At 33.0% G+C, this 16,843-nt stretch overlaps 1 protein-coding gene across 1 annotated transcript in view; it reads left to right on the forward strand.

Moving 5' to 3' along the window:
- The window catches only part of LOC129218224 (latrophilin Cirl-like), a 147,676-nt gene that overhangs the window by 66,353 nt on the left and 64,480 nt on the right, over positions 1-16,843 (forward strand). Inside the window, exons 4-5 of the mRNA XM_054852445.1 lie at positions 5,654-5,843; positions 7,431-7,537. Of these exons, the coding sequence (XP_054708420.1) occupies positions 5,654-5,843; positions 7,431-7,537 (297 nt within the window). The remainder of the gene's footprint in view (positions 1-5,653; positions 5,844-7,430; positions 7,538-16,843) is intronic.

The following is a 16,843-nucleotide window of genomic DNA, read 5'->3' on the forward strand; positions in this document are numbered from 1 at the left end:
AGAGGCCCCTGCTTCAAAAAGTTATTAAAAATTAAGAGATCGTATATAATTAGCTAGGTATTTTATATAATTCATCGTATAGTAATTAAAATCAGTGTTTGTTTTATAACTGGGTGTTAAGTTTAGTTGATTTTTGTACTCTGGAATTGTAAAATAATTTTCATTTCTAGTTTTGGGTAGGAAATAGTATGTAAGTGTAATTGGTTATTTTTTTGCTTTTTAGTTCCTTTGTGTTTTTTTTATTTGAAAAGTAATTTATATGTCAGTTTACAACGTCATTTCACGTCAAATCGCTTAATGCCATGTGCCGTCATGTCTCCGATTTTATCCATTATATTTTTGCAAATAAATATCTATGAGAAAAGCCCAAATTATATATTTTTTTTGATTTTTTGAATGAAAATTACGCTTTGTAGAATTTTTTCAAAAATTCGATTTTTGATCATTTTACGGAGTCTCCGTTTTGGCATGAATTTAGAAAATCTCTCTAATTTCTTTATTTTTCAACCAATTAAGCTGAATTTGGTATCAATTTAGAGTTAATATTTTTTTTCTCTCAGCGTGAATGACAGAAAGTATTCTGTGAATAGTTGGGTGTTGCCGCTCTTTATCTAAAGTCAGTTTTTATGCTTCAATTGCGAGATTAAATAAGTCGTTTCTGTGGAGTAGCAACTATGATCTGCATCTTTTTTTTTGTAGCATATTTAAATAATTCTCTTGCTATGTAGAGAAAAGTAAAAAAAAAGTTGCTGTTTTAAAATATAAAAATAAGTTTGTTTTGCAGAAAATACAAGTTTTCTATTACTTAAAATTCTTTTCAAGCTTTAAAAAGGCCAAAAACTTTTCGTAACAACTAATACCGGACTGTTAATGGATAAAAATTGATTTGTATTAATAGTTAATCACTAAAAAGTTATTCACTTTAGAAAATAACTTTGCAAAAACCTCCGCTTCAGACTTCACACACACACACACAAAAAAAAACTTTTGATTGAAAGTGTACTAAATATTAAGAATAATAATTTGAAGAATAGGGCAAAAAAATATTTCAAATGGCATTATTTTACATTTTTGTTCGACAGTAAAAGATGGGGGGAAAAAAACAAAAACAAAAACAAAAAAAAAAAAAAAAAAAAAAAAAAAAAAACGAATAATTACTATTGAAAAGTTTTCATAGCCTAAACTTCTTTGGATTACGTAACACCTGATAATGATCTTCCGCTCCTACAATACTCATGTAATACGCATCATTCTTCTTTTGCTTTGAAAGTGAATCGTCACATATAGCTTTCGTCAATTATAAAATGAAATGAAAGGCATGCTTGTGCGGACTGCGTTTATTTCAAAAATTCATTATTTCCTTTGTATCAAAATATGAGAAAATCAGAATTTCTATCAATAAGTTTCAAAAAGATTTTAAAATATACTTTAATCAGCAAAAATAATCTTCTTCGGAGAAATCTAGAGCTGTGCTGCATGAGTACTGTAAGTGTGGAAGATCATTATCAAGTGTAACGTAATCCAAACAAGTTTATGCTATGAAAACTTTTCAATAGTAATTTTTTTTCCACCTTTTGATGCCGAAAAAACCGCAAAATAATGCCATTAGGAACATTGTTTTACAATATTCTTAAAATTGTTATTCTTAATATTTAGTACACTTTCAATCATTTTTTTTTGTGAAGTCTGAAACGGGGTTTTTTGCAAATTCTTTTCCAAAGTGAATAAGTTTTTAGTCATTAACTATTAATACAAATCAATTTTAATCCTTCTAAAGTCCAGTATTAATTGTTATGAAAAGTTTTTGGTCCTTTTTAAGTTTAAAAGGAATTTAAAGTAATAGAAAACTTGTATTTTCTGCAAAACAAACTTGATTTTTGTATTTCAAAACAACAAAAAACACTCTTCTACTTTTTTTCAACATAGTAAGAAAATTATTTAAATATGCTACAAAAAAGGAAAAAATAATGTAGATCATAGTTGCTACTCCAGAGACACGACTTAGTTAATCTCGCAATTGAAAAAGCATAAAAACTGACTTTAGATAAAGAGCGGCGACACCCAACTATTCACTACACACTAAAAGTATTAGCTTGAAATTTATACCAAATTCTGATTAATTGGTTGAAAAATAAAGAAATTAGAAATTGGTTGAAAAAATAAAGAAATAGATTTTCTAAATTCATGCCAAAACGGTGATTCCGTAAAATGATCAAAAATCGAATTTTTGAAAAAAAATTCCAAAGCGTAATTTTTATTCAAAAAAAAAAAAAAAAAAATTAGCTTATCTCATCGATATCTATTCTTAAAAAAATATTACAGACAAAATCGGAGACATGACGGCATGGCCGACTATTTAATTTAGGCGATTTGACGTGGATTTGATCTCAAGAGAAACTGTAGAGCATCCAACTCTTTACTTAGCTCGCAAGGTTATAATATCAGATTCTAGTTTTTATTTTATAAAATCAGTTACCAATTCTGAACAGAGATAATTATAAAATCCAATAATCCTTCACACGAAGTTGTAATCGCAAGTTGCGCGATTCGAAGAGTTATGAAAATTCATTTTCGCTGCTTTTAGACCTGAAGGTTTGTTTCTCCACCAATAAAACGTAATGCAAAGCTTGGTATAACTTTGATATACCCCCCCCCCCCACCCAAAAATTACGCGCCAAATCTGGCACTCCCTACGGACTTTTTAGGGTTGCTGTTTCTTATTTTGGTGTTGCCAATTTAGGTTTTTTTCAGCTTTTAGGTTTTTGCTGTTGCCAAATTTAGTACTTTCTTGTACTTTCTACCATTTTTTGAGTTTTTTTTTTTTTTTTTAAGTTTTGTGGCAACAATTTTTGGATTTCAAATACAAATACAAATGTGACGACCAGCAACAGGATCTGGGCCCAGCTAGGCTGGTCCTAGTCAATTAATTAGTCCCCAATGAAGATCAATGGCCCTCTTAAAGCTTTCCACTCCCTTGCTCATTACCGCCTCTTCCGGTAAGCTATTCCAAGTGCCCACGACCCTGCTAAAGTAGTAGTTTTTCCTGATTTCCAAGTTAGCCTGAGATTTAAATAGCTTAAAACAATGACCCCTTGTCCTGCTTTCCCCGCAAAAATTTAATCCATTTACATCTTTCATTTTGATAAATTTAAATAACTGAATCATGTCCCCTCTGACTCTCCTTTGCTCCAGGCTATACATGTTAAGCCTCTTAAGTCTGGTATCATAATCTAAATCTGAGAGTCCCCTTACTAATTTAGTTACCCTTCTTTGAACCCTTTCCAATACAAAAATATCTTTCTTCAGATAAGGCGACCAAAACTGAACAGCATACTCCAAATGAGGTCTTACTAAACTCCTATATAAAGGCAGAAGAACTTTCTTAGATTTGTTTGAAATAGATCTATTGATGAACCCAAGCATTTTTTTGGCTTTGTTACTAGCAATACTACACTGTTGACTAAACTTGAAGTCCTGATTTATAAAGATACCCAGATCCATAACATTTTCTGCCTGATTTATGACTGAACCCTGTAAACGATATCTCATACGTTTATTTCCATGACCTAAGTGTAGCACTTGACATTTCCCTACATTAACTGCCATACCCCATTTATCTGCCCACTTAGTAATATGATCTAAATCCTCTTGCAGCTGTTTTACTTGTTCTTCATTTTCGACAGTCCCCATAACTTTTACATCGTCAGCAAAACAATTCATGCTTCCAGAAATATTTTCATTGATGTCATTCATAAATATAATAAACAAAAGAGGCTCTAAAACTGATCCCTGAGGAACCCCACTTGAAACATCACTCCAATTAGAATGATTTACTCTCACAACTACTCTTTGCTTCCTACCAGTAAGCCAATTTCTAACCCAAAGTAAAGTTTTTCCTCCTATTTCATATATGTTTTAGCGCCATTTCATTCATTCGCCATTTCTTTGTGAAGTGATCAAGCAGATTTCTGACTTGCTATATTTTGCTGCAAATCTGATTGTATTTTCCAATTATATTTTTTTTCTATTAATTATTTTTAGCTTTTAGCTTTCAATATGCCTACTGTATATAGTGTTGTTGAAAAGTTTCTGGGAATTTTGAGTCGGAAAATTGATAGTTGTTCTTCATTTTCGTCGGGTAGGCCGACAGTTGGAATGCCAGGTATTGTTAATTGTTTATTTGTGCATCATTTGGCTCAGGATATGCAGATGTTAATTGATTTTTTGATGGAGGTTGGACTGTTCAAGGCTGAAGTGTGTAAGAAAAAAAACGGACAAAAAGGCGCCAAAAACAGGTATTTTGCTTGGCGAGAAAAAAAGTCGCCAAATTTCTGATTTGGGGGGGGGGGTATATCAAAGTAGTTCCCAAAGCTTTGTGATAGTATTTATGCTCGAGGTCCAATTCATGCCGTGGTCCAATGCAAGCGATCTTCTCCTATATGTGGGATATCTTAGGGAAAAAAGTTTTTCGCACGTTTCGAAGTGAAATAGCTGTGACGTGCAGGACAAAGTGTCTGCTTTTCCGTGGAATTTCCCAGTAGAAAAAACATAGCTCCTTTGTCTTTCTGCTTTCGTTACGCGTGAATTATTCCCTATAAACCGGAATAAATATTTTAATATCAGCATTGAATGAAAATTATTGTGCAATTATCCAAATGACATTTCAGAACCGAAACAGATAACTAACAATGTTCCTTAGTTTTTAAGCAATGGAAGTTAAATTTTTTTTCTATTCTTCACACCAAGTTTACATGCAAACCTTACATCAGATAAATGAATAATAAGAAGTGTTTCATTTATTTAGACAAAAATATGGAATATGAGGGATCAAAAAGTATTCTTCAATGTCAAAATATATCTGTCTTTTAGAGTTTAAAAGTGAATAATAAAGAGTTACAACTTTTTTCCCAACTTCCGTTTGTTAGCTTATAAATTCAAAATGTTACATATTCTTTATATTTTCTATTATAATGATACACGTGATTACCAAAATGATACACGTGATTACCAAAAGACTTAAGAGATCAAATTTTAATTCATTTGCTTTTCTGTTTTTCAGAGACAAAATGTGCTGGGGATTTTTGTATTGCTTAGCCCTTGTTTTTATTCATATGGGACACATCTCTGCTAAGAAAGGTAAGCTTTTGCCTCAGTTACTAAAGGCGAGATAGATTGAAAGACTCTGGCTTATATATTATTCTAAATATTTAATCGGTTTCGAATTCTAAGATTTTCAGAGCATTAGCTTTCGAAAGTCTTAGCATAAGAACCTTCTTCCGAAAGAGTACATTTGTAATAAACTTGTAGTGTGAAACAAAATACTGCGCTAATCAGAAATTAAATAAATTAAAAATTTCTACTCTTAAATGCATTTTTCTGGTACATGTGCGTGTGCATACAGGTTGGTTGAAATTAAAAAACACGAAGTTCAAATTTTATTTTAAGCAAGTTATAAAACAGAATATAATGATTTTATTATTTCTAAATTTGCAAACTTCTCCCAAAGTAATTATGACGACGTCGTGGCTAAGCGGAAAGTAATTTGTTAATCATGATTTGAGGCCCTTTTTAAAACTTTTGCGGTGCCAAACTGCTCAAAGGAACAAACATATTTGATGTTTAGAAAATTAAACTTAAAAATTTTCCCCTACAGACTCTTCTGGTTATTGGACAACATACGCATGTGAAGGTGGTACTTTGCATTTGTCGTGCTCCAAAGGGCGTATACATCTCATTCGGGCGAACTACGGCCGCTTCAGCATAAGCATTTGCAATGATCATGGAAATTTAGATTGGCGTGTCAACTGCAAGTCCCACCATTCCTTCCTCATCATGCAAGAAAGGTAAGTTATCTAAAACACGTGTTTCATATATTTCCAAGACTCCATCAAAAAGGCTCAACAAAAAAGTGAAATACAGTGAAATCCCGTTGTAACGAATACCAATTCAAAGAAGTTTCCGTTTGAACGAAATGAATGTTTAGTCCCAATTTAATTCCTGTCACATTGATTGAATTCCATGCCAACGGCATTCCAATACAGCGAACAAAAATGTGTGGTCCCTTAAAGTTTGCTGTTTTGAGATTTCGTTGTAATCCTTAAGTTTGAAATGTAATCCTTTTCCAATGAAAGGGTTTTTTTTTTAAGGGGGTTTATCATTTCCATTCTTTCTTCACCCTTTTCACCTCTTTACTTTTTCCAGACGCGAAACCTGAACCCTTCAAAGTTTTTTTTTTAAGGAAGAAAAGTAGAAAGAAAGGTTTTGAAATAGAAACTTACTACTTTTTTTGAAATAATAGTTACATTTAACATAGAATGATTACATGAATGCAAACATCATAAGCAAGCGTATTTTCCCTATAACGTGTCCCCATTACACTTAGCCCGTGGTCGTGCACGTTTCCCTTTGCACGTGGAAAAGTGGCGTACTTAATTTTAGCTCCTTGCGTCTAATCCCGTTTATTATAAAGCTCTAATAATGGAAGTTTTCATTTAGTTCTACCCGTAACTTAGCTGAAATTTGTGCTATTTGATTTTAATTTAGATAATATTAGCAATTCATTATTAATACCGTGTTCTAAAATGTATGCTGCATTTCATGAAATTATAATTAATAAAAATTAGTTAATTATTACCTTTCTAAAACTTCAATTATTTTAATGACTATGCATAAATTTATTTTTAAAACATGTGTAAATAAATTATTAAGCGAAATGCTTTAGATCTCAGTACTTTAGTTATAATGACACTAAAGGCAGTATCAGTAACAATGTTCTATTACCGATGCTCTAAGAGTTTTCGATCCATTTCTGTCAAAACTCTCGAACTGTCAAAGTGACGTAATTAAAGGAGAAGACGGGACGGGGGGGGGGGGGGGGTATGACTCAAAATTAACTTTAAAAGTACGAAATAGGAAAAATAATTGCTGAGCCGTGGTTTGTGATCACAAAGCTACATAACATATATACAGTAGGGTGGGCCGAAAAAACTCATTTTTTTATTTCGAAGTTGTAACAGAGCGGAAAAATTGCGAATTATAAAGACAAACAAAGAAAAAAAAGAATTATGAAAATTGATTGACAAGTTTACCAAGTCATCGCTCACTTAGACAACAAAGTTGTTAGCATGTATTTAAAAGGCCACATTTTCTTATTGAAACGTTTGTTTGCCTAATATTTTGGACATTTTACAAAGCAACGTTAAACACTTGAACACTATAACCAAGTCGGATTCTTACATTTAATCATTCCTATCCTATAAAGTTAAAATGAGAGCTCCAATCTTGAGTTTTTTTGATTCGTTACAACCTTGACTTATCAAACCTTGGAATGTATTATGCTTCACCGTTTTGAATTAGCGTGTCTCTATTTAGTATCTAATTACACGAGGTTTTATATTAAATCTTTTTTACATGGGCGATTTACGTTTCAGGTGCAGCTTCAAATTAAACTGTAGTGTCAATGTGTCCAGCAACACTTTTCTTGATCCCTGTCCTGGAACTCTCAAGTATTTAGAAGTTCAATACCACTGTGGAACAGGTAATATTAGTAGTTTGTATAACTAATATATTGTATAATTGTGTAGTTAAATAATTAGTGTAATTAATATTTTAGAAATCTTCCCAATCACAGCCAACTATGTTTTTCGAATAAATCAGGAGCCTTTAGGGGAATTATATATATAAATATACTAGCTGACCCAGCCACGCGTTGCTGTGGCAAAGAAAATGGATTAAAATAAACTTGAACTCATTATTTTGATAGAATCAAATAAATATTTTTAATAGAGCTTAAAATAGTATAGCCGATTTTATAACATATGAGATTGATAATGGGCGTTATTCAATTTAAAAACGATTCCTAAATGTTCCTGGAAAATTATGGGCAGCTGATGTGGCCAATTTCTGCCAGTATCATGTCAAGCCAAAACCCGGAAAGTTTTCCGATAAAAGTTAATAACCTTCCTGAAATCATCTCGGAAGCCTCTTGAAAAATTCGAAGATCTTCCCGTTTGAAGTTAGTCGTGTTTCTGGAACTTTAGTGTAAACTTAGGAAGGGATACAAAAAAAAAAAAGCTTAGCACCTTTCTGATTTATTAAGGAACTTCTATAAGCAGTAATGCAAACATAGCCAAAGCTTAGCCAGAACTGCAAGCAATTATCGAACATTTTTACTCAGTAACGTTTCGGATTTTTTTTTTTTTTTTTTTTTTTTTTTTTTTTTTTTACCGTGCAGGCTGAAGAAAGCACTTATTGAATTCAATAAGTAATAACTAAATTTTCTATGGAAAAAGCACTATACTTACGCTTAGTAAATTTTGTAAGTATAACTTCCGCAAAAAAAAAAAAAAAAAAAAAAAAAAAAACTGAAAGTGATAGTAAATATCGAAACTGGTAGTAAAATAACCGAATGTAAAAACTGAGTAAACCACCATACACTTTTAGATTCTACACTACATTTTATTCACATTAGCTTTCTCTATAGTTTGTAATCAATAACTTCTTTACAAAATACACTAACTAAATTAAAAATGCGTAAAAATTAAATTTTTTCAATGAAGTAGATAACATTGACTTCGAACTATTGTTTCTATTATTTGAAAACTGAAAACTGTCTAAGCACTAAGTTGTGCACAATGTTCTTGATCAACCAGTCTTTTGCTAATACGAAAAGTATGATAACTTTCCACGTGTGAGTAGGCAATATTTCGTTGCCCATAAGAGAAATATTTATGTTTCAAGAACAAACCGAAAGAAGACATTTTTTGTTCTTTAAATCTATTTATGGTCTTTGCAAAAGCTAAACGAATCAAAGGTTGAAGCCTTTCAAATGTGTTTGAAAATTATGACGCTAATAATGGATTACGTGGCAACACAAACATTTCTCCTTTAAACTTTTCCGACAAATATTGTTGACTTTATGTAGAAACGTGTACCGTTGCGTAATTTACGTGGGTTTAAATCGCGAAAAAGAATAAATTGTTGAGCCAATTTTCAACCGGAAATCGTGTAGACGCATTCCTGGTGTATCCAGGGAATTTAAAAATTCATTTGGAGTGTTTACTGCTTTGTTTTCATCGACAACTTGTTCAGCATCAATGGAGAGCTTTTTTTTAAAGCCGTCAGTAATGGCTCATTATTCGCAATAATTGTAGCTAAGACAGAGTCATTGCTCTGTTGTTATACGTTGCAAATCAGTGTTAACTAAGTCGGTGGGCCAACTATCAAGTGACGGCATATCATAATGACTAAGTGGCAAATTTGAAATTGAAACGCAAAAACCTTCAGTTAAAACTAAAGCTTCATATTCATTTCTGGTGTAAAATCTGGATTTGGACATTTGTGTGTTTGTTAAACTTTATGAAATACGTCTTCAAACGTGAAAGTAATATAGTTTCTCCTTAAAAAATAATGATTGTGTTGGATAGTATGTCGTCAAAATTGTTTTAAACAGTTGACGAATACTGTTTCTCCTTATGTCAAACCTGCATTAGAAAGTATCAACTCCCAATGACTTTGTGCTACCAATAAATACAACTTGCGACATGCATCAGGATATGTATTTGGCAGCCGACAATTGACGATCCACAAATATTCCTGTCTGTTCGGGAATGTTTACCGAAAACAAAACTGCTACAAAACCAGCGCGATTACAGAGGCAATTATGATTTTTAAAAAATTAAATTTATCTGGAAATAGACTCTCAATTAGTTCACTTTTCGTCTCAACGGCAGTGCAGAAATTGTCTGGCTATTTGTTGTACTGTATATTTTGATACAGTTCAATTTCACCGTTTCAAATACTCAGCAATTGCTTAAAAAATACTTATGCGATTAGATTATTTTGCGTTTATACTCGCATGTTCATGGCCAATCGCAGTATCTCGTCATTACGCTATAAAAAACGTTTTTTTTAAACATGCGTTGATTTCATCGGAATAACTGGTAATGTCTGCCGGAAGTCCCCAGACAGTATTCAGACAATTTCGCCTAAAAGTTTATCGTTGCCATTCAAATCTTGCATAATCCTATGATGTGTTTCGAATGAATGCTTTTACTCATGAGACATAGTACACTCATCACAAATTATAATTTCACTCTCTTGCAACACTACAGCCATACCACGTCTTTTTTTTCTTTATTGTACACATTGTGTTTTGTTTGTTATGAATATCTAATAGGCAACTTTAAAGCTGAATGTGCTGTCCGTGTACCATCTAAAAAAAGTAGCAGCAATGCCTGACGATGCAATTGTCACTGCAATTTTCTGTTGCGAATGTATCTTTCCAAGAATTAATGATATTAAAAATTTCCTGGGGAACAAAATAAAGAAAATAATTGTTTTCCGCTTAAATTCATTAACTTTCCTGAAATAAACCTGGAATATTTTTGAAGAATTCAGTAGTCTTCTTGGTTAAAAAGGCAGTTATGATTCTGGCACCTGCAGAGAAGCCAAACGCATGATTAATATAATAGCCTGAAACCTTCCTGTTTTTCTAAGAAAGCTCTCAAAGCATTAATACACGCATTGCCAACGCGAAGACAGACTCTCAAGCAAGTAGCTCGAATGTAGTTCCTCTGCAACTCTTGCAAAGCTTCGTGATCCAGACAACTTTTCGCACTCATTGGGTGTTGAGTCAATCTAGACAAACCGCAATCACTCCGAAACCGATACACCTATTAAATACGTTTAGTTAATCTTGATACTGGTGGAGAAAAATACTTTTCACAACGGTGTGAAATCTGCAATTTGTAGCAATTCAAGGAAACGTTTTGAAAAATATAGTTGATTTTCTCAGGAAGTAAATAATAACCTGTAATATCCCGAAACGTTATATGGAAATTCTAAGCAACATCTCTGAGCTTTTTTTATCATGGTGTTTTTAGCAGTAAGTCATACGATGTTAGAGTTATATCGATTAATTAACTTACACCGCCATCTATTAAGAATTTTTAGAACTAAACAATTAATTTACACTCTTATTGCATAATTAATATGAAATTTGCAGTAAAAAATTATAAAAACTATCCTATCTTTTAAGTTCGACCAAATGACACATTGATATGAAATTTGAGAAAAATCGGTTGAGTAGTTTCGGAGTTTACCCCGAACAAACATCGTGACACGAGATTTTTATATATATAGATATTGTTGGCACCTTTCTGATTTACTAGGAAAGCTCATAAAGCAAATTGGCCGAAACTAAGATGGAATTGCGATAAAAATTCTTTGAAAGCTATACTCTCCGGAGACTGCATTTCGCCCTTGATTAGGACTCAGTCAGTCCGGAAGGACCGTAGTTAATCTGATGTAAAAACACCTAATAAAGAAGTGTAATATGTTTTTACTGGTAAATAAATTTAAAAAATTCCCCACAGCGTAAAATCGGCTTTCATGAAACTTGTTGCAAGCCAGGGAAATTTTTCTCAAAAAAAAAAAAAACTTGTTTTCCATCGGAAACTAGTGCAAACCCTTGAAATCTGGAACGTTACCCGGAAGTGAACAGTGACGTTTCGGATTTTTTTTTTTTTTTTTATAGATTGCATCGAACTTTCCGGATCGAATAGTCAGTTGCAACAATACGGAGATCTATCCAAAAAAAAAAACCGATTTTTTAAAGCTATTTGTTCTACTTTTTCTTACAAAATTTTTCCTCCTTCAAAATAGCAGGCTAGAATAAAATATAGCCCCACTAGTGCTAAAACATTTGTCTCACTGGTGCTTTCATTGGGCGAAACGATTTTTGAAGTCATGTTTAGAAATATTTGATCCTCCCTCATTTTTTTCTGACCTCTTTAATGTCACCTAATCGGTATCATTTCACGCCCCTTTTCATTTATGGAAATAGGAAAAAGTAGCACGGAGCCAGATCAGGCGAGTAAGATGCGTGAAAAGCACCTTACGACGTACGACGCGTTTCAACTCAACGTTCCTTTTGGTTGTCAGTCAGAACCCGAGGAAAAAATCTGACCACTCTTTTTATTCCCGAATATTCGGCTAAAATTCACTGAACCGAGTTTTAAGATATCCAACAAATCACTGACTGTTGATCAAATGCTAAATTTCAAAGCTGCACTTTGTTCTCTTAAACTTGTCTCATAAAAAACGAAACAAGAAAAAAGAGCGCTAGCCAAAGCAATTAGAACAGAACTAGCCAGGTCGACAACACAGGAGGCACTGAAATGGAAAAGAGTTGTTCTATACACATCTAGCGGCAAAAATGCGTAGTACACAAGCTCCGCCTATGATCTTTCTATTCCAGTTAGTTTTAGGTAAATCCTTAGCATTTTTCTCAAGAATAATAATAGCAAAAATCCACTGTAGAGTAACTGTTTCAAAAAAAAATTTGGTTTACCTTTTCTCCGAAAACATTTTCAATTCTTCTAAGCATTTTTAAGCGATTTTCATATATCTGTGTTGACTAATTAGATACCGAACACAGTACAATAATGTATACTTATTTATGGTTAAACAGATCCAGCATTGATAACTCTCACCAGTACTCCTTCTTCACTAAATCCCCTTCTCTCAAATGGAAATCAGAACGAAAGCAAACCTCGGGCGGCTTCAACAGTGATTCCAACTTTGCCAGTGGTTCAACTACGGAGGACAACGACGCAACCACCTGTAGTTTCTGTTCCTGAAGAGAAATTCTCATTTGAGTACACTTCCATTACCAAAAGTAAGTCCATCTAGCATTTTAGATAAAACAATTATTTTAGTAAAGTTTCCAACAAATGAGGTAATGATAAACCAATATTCTGTTTTTAACAGTTTCAGCGACTTTCAGATCCAGTTTCTTTTGCGAAAAATACCTACCAGCAACAGCAACTTAAATAGGCCAAAAAAAAAAAAAAACTTTAGTTGCACGCGATATTATTATTGCGTTATTAATATTATATATATTATTAATATAGCTCGCACAACTATCACTTAGTACATAAATTCGATTCGATTACTTCGATTCCGAGTCACAACTGACTACAACTGTATTTGTATCGAGGACTGCATACTAAGTGCCTTGCCTCCTTTATTTTTTTTATACCGATAGATGACAGCACCATCACCGGATCGAACAGTTAATGAGAATTTAGAACTAGACCAGGAGCTAATAGCTACCTGGTGCTAGCACCCCCAGAGGTATCGTTTCACTTGGAGGACATTGAGACCACGAGCATATTTAACGTCGCCCAGTCCCCTTTAATGACGACGTTGGGTCTTCGACCATCGAGGTTCGAACTCGGGACCCTCCGGCCCCGAATCCGACACTCTACCGATCGGGCTACCACGGCCCTAGTACATAAATATTACCAGATTTATTATTACTAATTTATTACTACAAATTATATGATTTCGTTTTCTCCATCTCATTTTAAAAGATTTTTTGAAAAAATGTTATTCATTTACGATTATTTATTTTTACTCCTACGTTTCCGCTTTCCAGCTAATTCAATAAAAGGCTTTTAGAGAAAATTCCCGCCCAGTCTAGAGTTAATAAGATTTGAATGTCAAGATTGTCACCAAACATCACTAAGTACGCAACTTGGCGACCTATTTGTTTCGCCAAGACACTTATATGTACATTCTTAATAAAATGCACGAGCCCTGTAAAAGCTATTTCTTTGCCAACATTGCGACAATGCAGTAAAGAAATTTTCAACATTATACGTATGTATTCTTGACATTAAACATATGTATTAACGACATTATACATACGTATTCTCGACATCATACGTACACCTAGCATCAAAAAAGGTAAGAGTGCTAAACAGAGCCAACCTAAGATTCAGGGCGTAATATCTCGCTCACTTATGACTCAATTGGTTTAAATTTTCATACATTCATCATATGTATCATTAAAATAAGAAAAAAAAATAATTCTATGTGAAAATTTGAGATTAACTTACGTTTGTCAGCAATTTAACAACAAATGGTGAAATGGCCTTATTAAGAATATTGATCCCCAATAAGGCAAACTTCGAAAAAACGTCAAAAAGTACATTCAAACTGAACAAATTGAAAAATTCTTTATCGTTAATATATAAGCATACAAGTTTTAAACCACATTGGATAAAATCCAAAACATTTTCAAAAATTCCATATTTACTTCATTGGAAAGGGGAAGGATTAATCGTCACATTCGGGGCACTGACTCGTTATTTTCTGTTTTTGGTCACTCCTGAGCACGGTTCGTGCACATATGTGCAGCATATCACAAAATCTTATCATCCACCCGTTTCTTCAGTGTCTTAATAAGGACCTAGTAATGTAAATCATGGCTTTATTGGGCGACGGTCTACTTTTCTTGGGTTATCAAATCAAAAGACAAAAATGATGGTACACAGCGTCATTTTCTTTGTTGAATTCGTCAACTACATAAATAGACTTTTTGGAGCAATTATCAACTTTTTATTACTACTGAACTATAAAAATTATAAAAAAAAAGTAAAATAAGACTAGGCAATTCTGACAAGACTCTGTTGTAACAACTGCTGCTACATTTTTGCCCGTTGATAAGAAACCGCTTGTTGATAACGCTTTGTCATTCAGTTAGACTTTCTGATAACGATAAAATCACGGTCTAGCGAAATTTTGCTATGTAGAACAATGGGGCGAAATTTGTCTTCAAGACCTTATTTGGCGCAATCACCTTAATGAAAATGTAATTATTCCAGGAAAATAAAAAGTGGTACTCAACTCTCAAATACTTGCCCTTTAAATCATAGATTGCACTTTCTAAAGGTTAAAAAAAAGACTTTGAACTAATTAATACCAAGCTGTAACTGAGTCCTGTAAAATACTTCACCCACTTACTAAGCGTTCCTACTACATTCTTGGGTCTTTTAAGTAAAGCAGGTATCAACGAGTGTACGGTTAACGTGACATCTATGAAAATAAAACAAAGACTATATATGTATGTATGTGTTTGTATGTTCCTTATACAAATCAACAGTTTACGTCGGATCTCGAATAAATTTGGCAGGGAGGTACTTGGGCACCCGAGAAGGAACGTAGAGGGGGGTTTTCGAACGCCAAAAAAGTACCGAACCTTACGAATTTTACTTTTAGGGCACGAAATTGGTATTAAAGGGTTCTTTCTACCCGAAATAATTATCCGACTTGTTCGATTTTATCGCCATTCGAAAGCTCGCGAAAAATACCCCTGGAGTACATTTACTTCCTTCGAATTAAAAAAGAAAAAAAAAAAACAAGGCTATAAAATCACCAGGAGAACAGTTATAAGCATTTTTAAGCCTAATGGAACAGCATTTTTATGTCGGGAAAATTATCGTTTGCGTGATCTCATTTTAAATTAGACTTTTTTTTTCTCGACTGTGACTAAATAAAATTTTGCTTTTGGTTTGAGATAAAAATTTCCCCTTTCGATTATTATTTGGCGATTTATCTTCTTTCTTTTTTTGTACTGTCAGCAGAAGATAATCGAGGATTTTAGTAGTATTTATAGAGATTTGCGTTTAATTTATTCGGGAATTTTTCATTTGCCATTTTCTTTGTATAGGTGATTGACATTTTGACGTCAGAATTTACACTTTTCCCCCCCCCGAAATTGAAGCATGATTGTTGAACATGCGTCACTTGACATAACTTTTACTTTCGAGGTAGACCGTGCAAAGCCGGGCAACGCAGCTAGTGGGATACGATAAGAGAGGTTTAAAAACTAATACTATATGCAGGATCCAATTTCTTTTTCGAAAAAAAGAAAGAGAAACATTTAGATTAATAAATGCGAAGCCTAATTTATTCAGAAGTTAGAAATGTATCGTCATTGAGAGAGAGAAGCTCACGAATTTTCCATTGTAGGCACAACTGTCACCAGCCCATCTTTAGAAGATACAACTCTTTTGACTAGTTCTTCAACCAATGCCCATCATTGTCCACCTCTGGAAGCTAGAGGTATCAGTTGGCCGTGGACTAAGCCGGGTAAAACAGCTACAGCAAAATGTCCTGATGGAACTGTAGGTCAGTTGCGTTTTTAGTATTTTTACCAGTACTCATTTTTATAAGCAATCTACATCAATGAAACATTAGTTCAATGTAATAATTTGGGACAATCCTCTTCCTATTGTTTAGATTATTTTAATTTATTTATTTTTTGAACATTTTGCTAAGCTAAGCATTCAAATATTTAACTTTCTTTAAAATAGGAATGAATTGTTACCCAAAGCATTCTAAGTTCTTAAGAACTCCAGACACTATTTTCTGTCATACGAGTGCCAGCGACTGAATTTTTTAGACGAAACATTACATTTTTAGATGCCTACTTTTAAGTTCATTTGTTAAATATTTTACTTAATCATACGAAGCTGATACGATTACCGTCAAACTGAATCATATTTACAGCTGATTCGTTAATTTGGTATGTAAGCTCGCATAAGAACAATGTTGTCAACAATGTTAAATGAATTTTAAAGGTTATGGATACGACACTGACGTGATTTTGAGTTATTTTGAAGGTACAGTGGATTTTGAAGTGTAACTCCAAAATAACTCAAATTGGCATTGCTAAAAACCACTCCCCAAAATGGTTTTACTATAAGACAATTTACAGTAAAATGATTTTACTCAAATGTATTCCTATAATAACTACTAAAACAAATAAAAATTCTTAAGGAATAATAACGTGAAAAATACACAGCACTTTATTTTTCTTATGAAACTTTGTAAGGTAAAAAATACCAAGCGTCTGAAGAAAAAAAGCTGTTGAGGAAATTAAATGCAGTTCATTTTCGATTATCTATAAATTTTGTAGCATGTTAAAACGGATTTTTTTTCTGATGTTAATAATAAAAACATTTGAATACAATAAAAATAAGTTCAAATTGTC

This window comes from Uloborus diversus, chromosome 3 (assembly GCF_026930045.1).
Source record: "Uloborus diversus isolate 005 chromosome 3, Udiv.v.3.1, whole genome shotgun sequence".
Lineage (NCBI taxonomy): Eukaryota > Metazoa > Arthropoda > Arachnida > Araneae > Uloboridae > Uloborus > Uloborus diversus.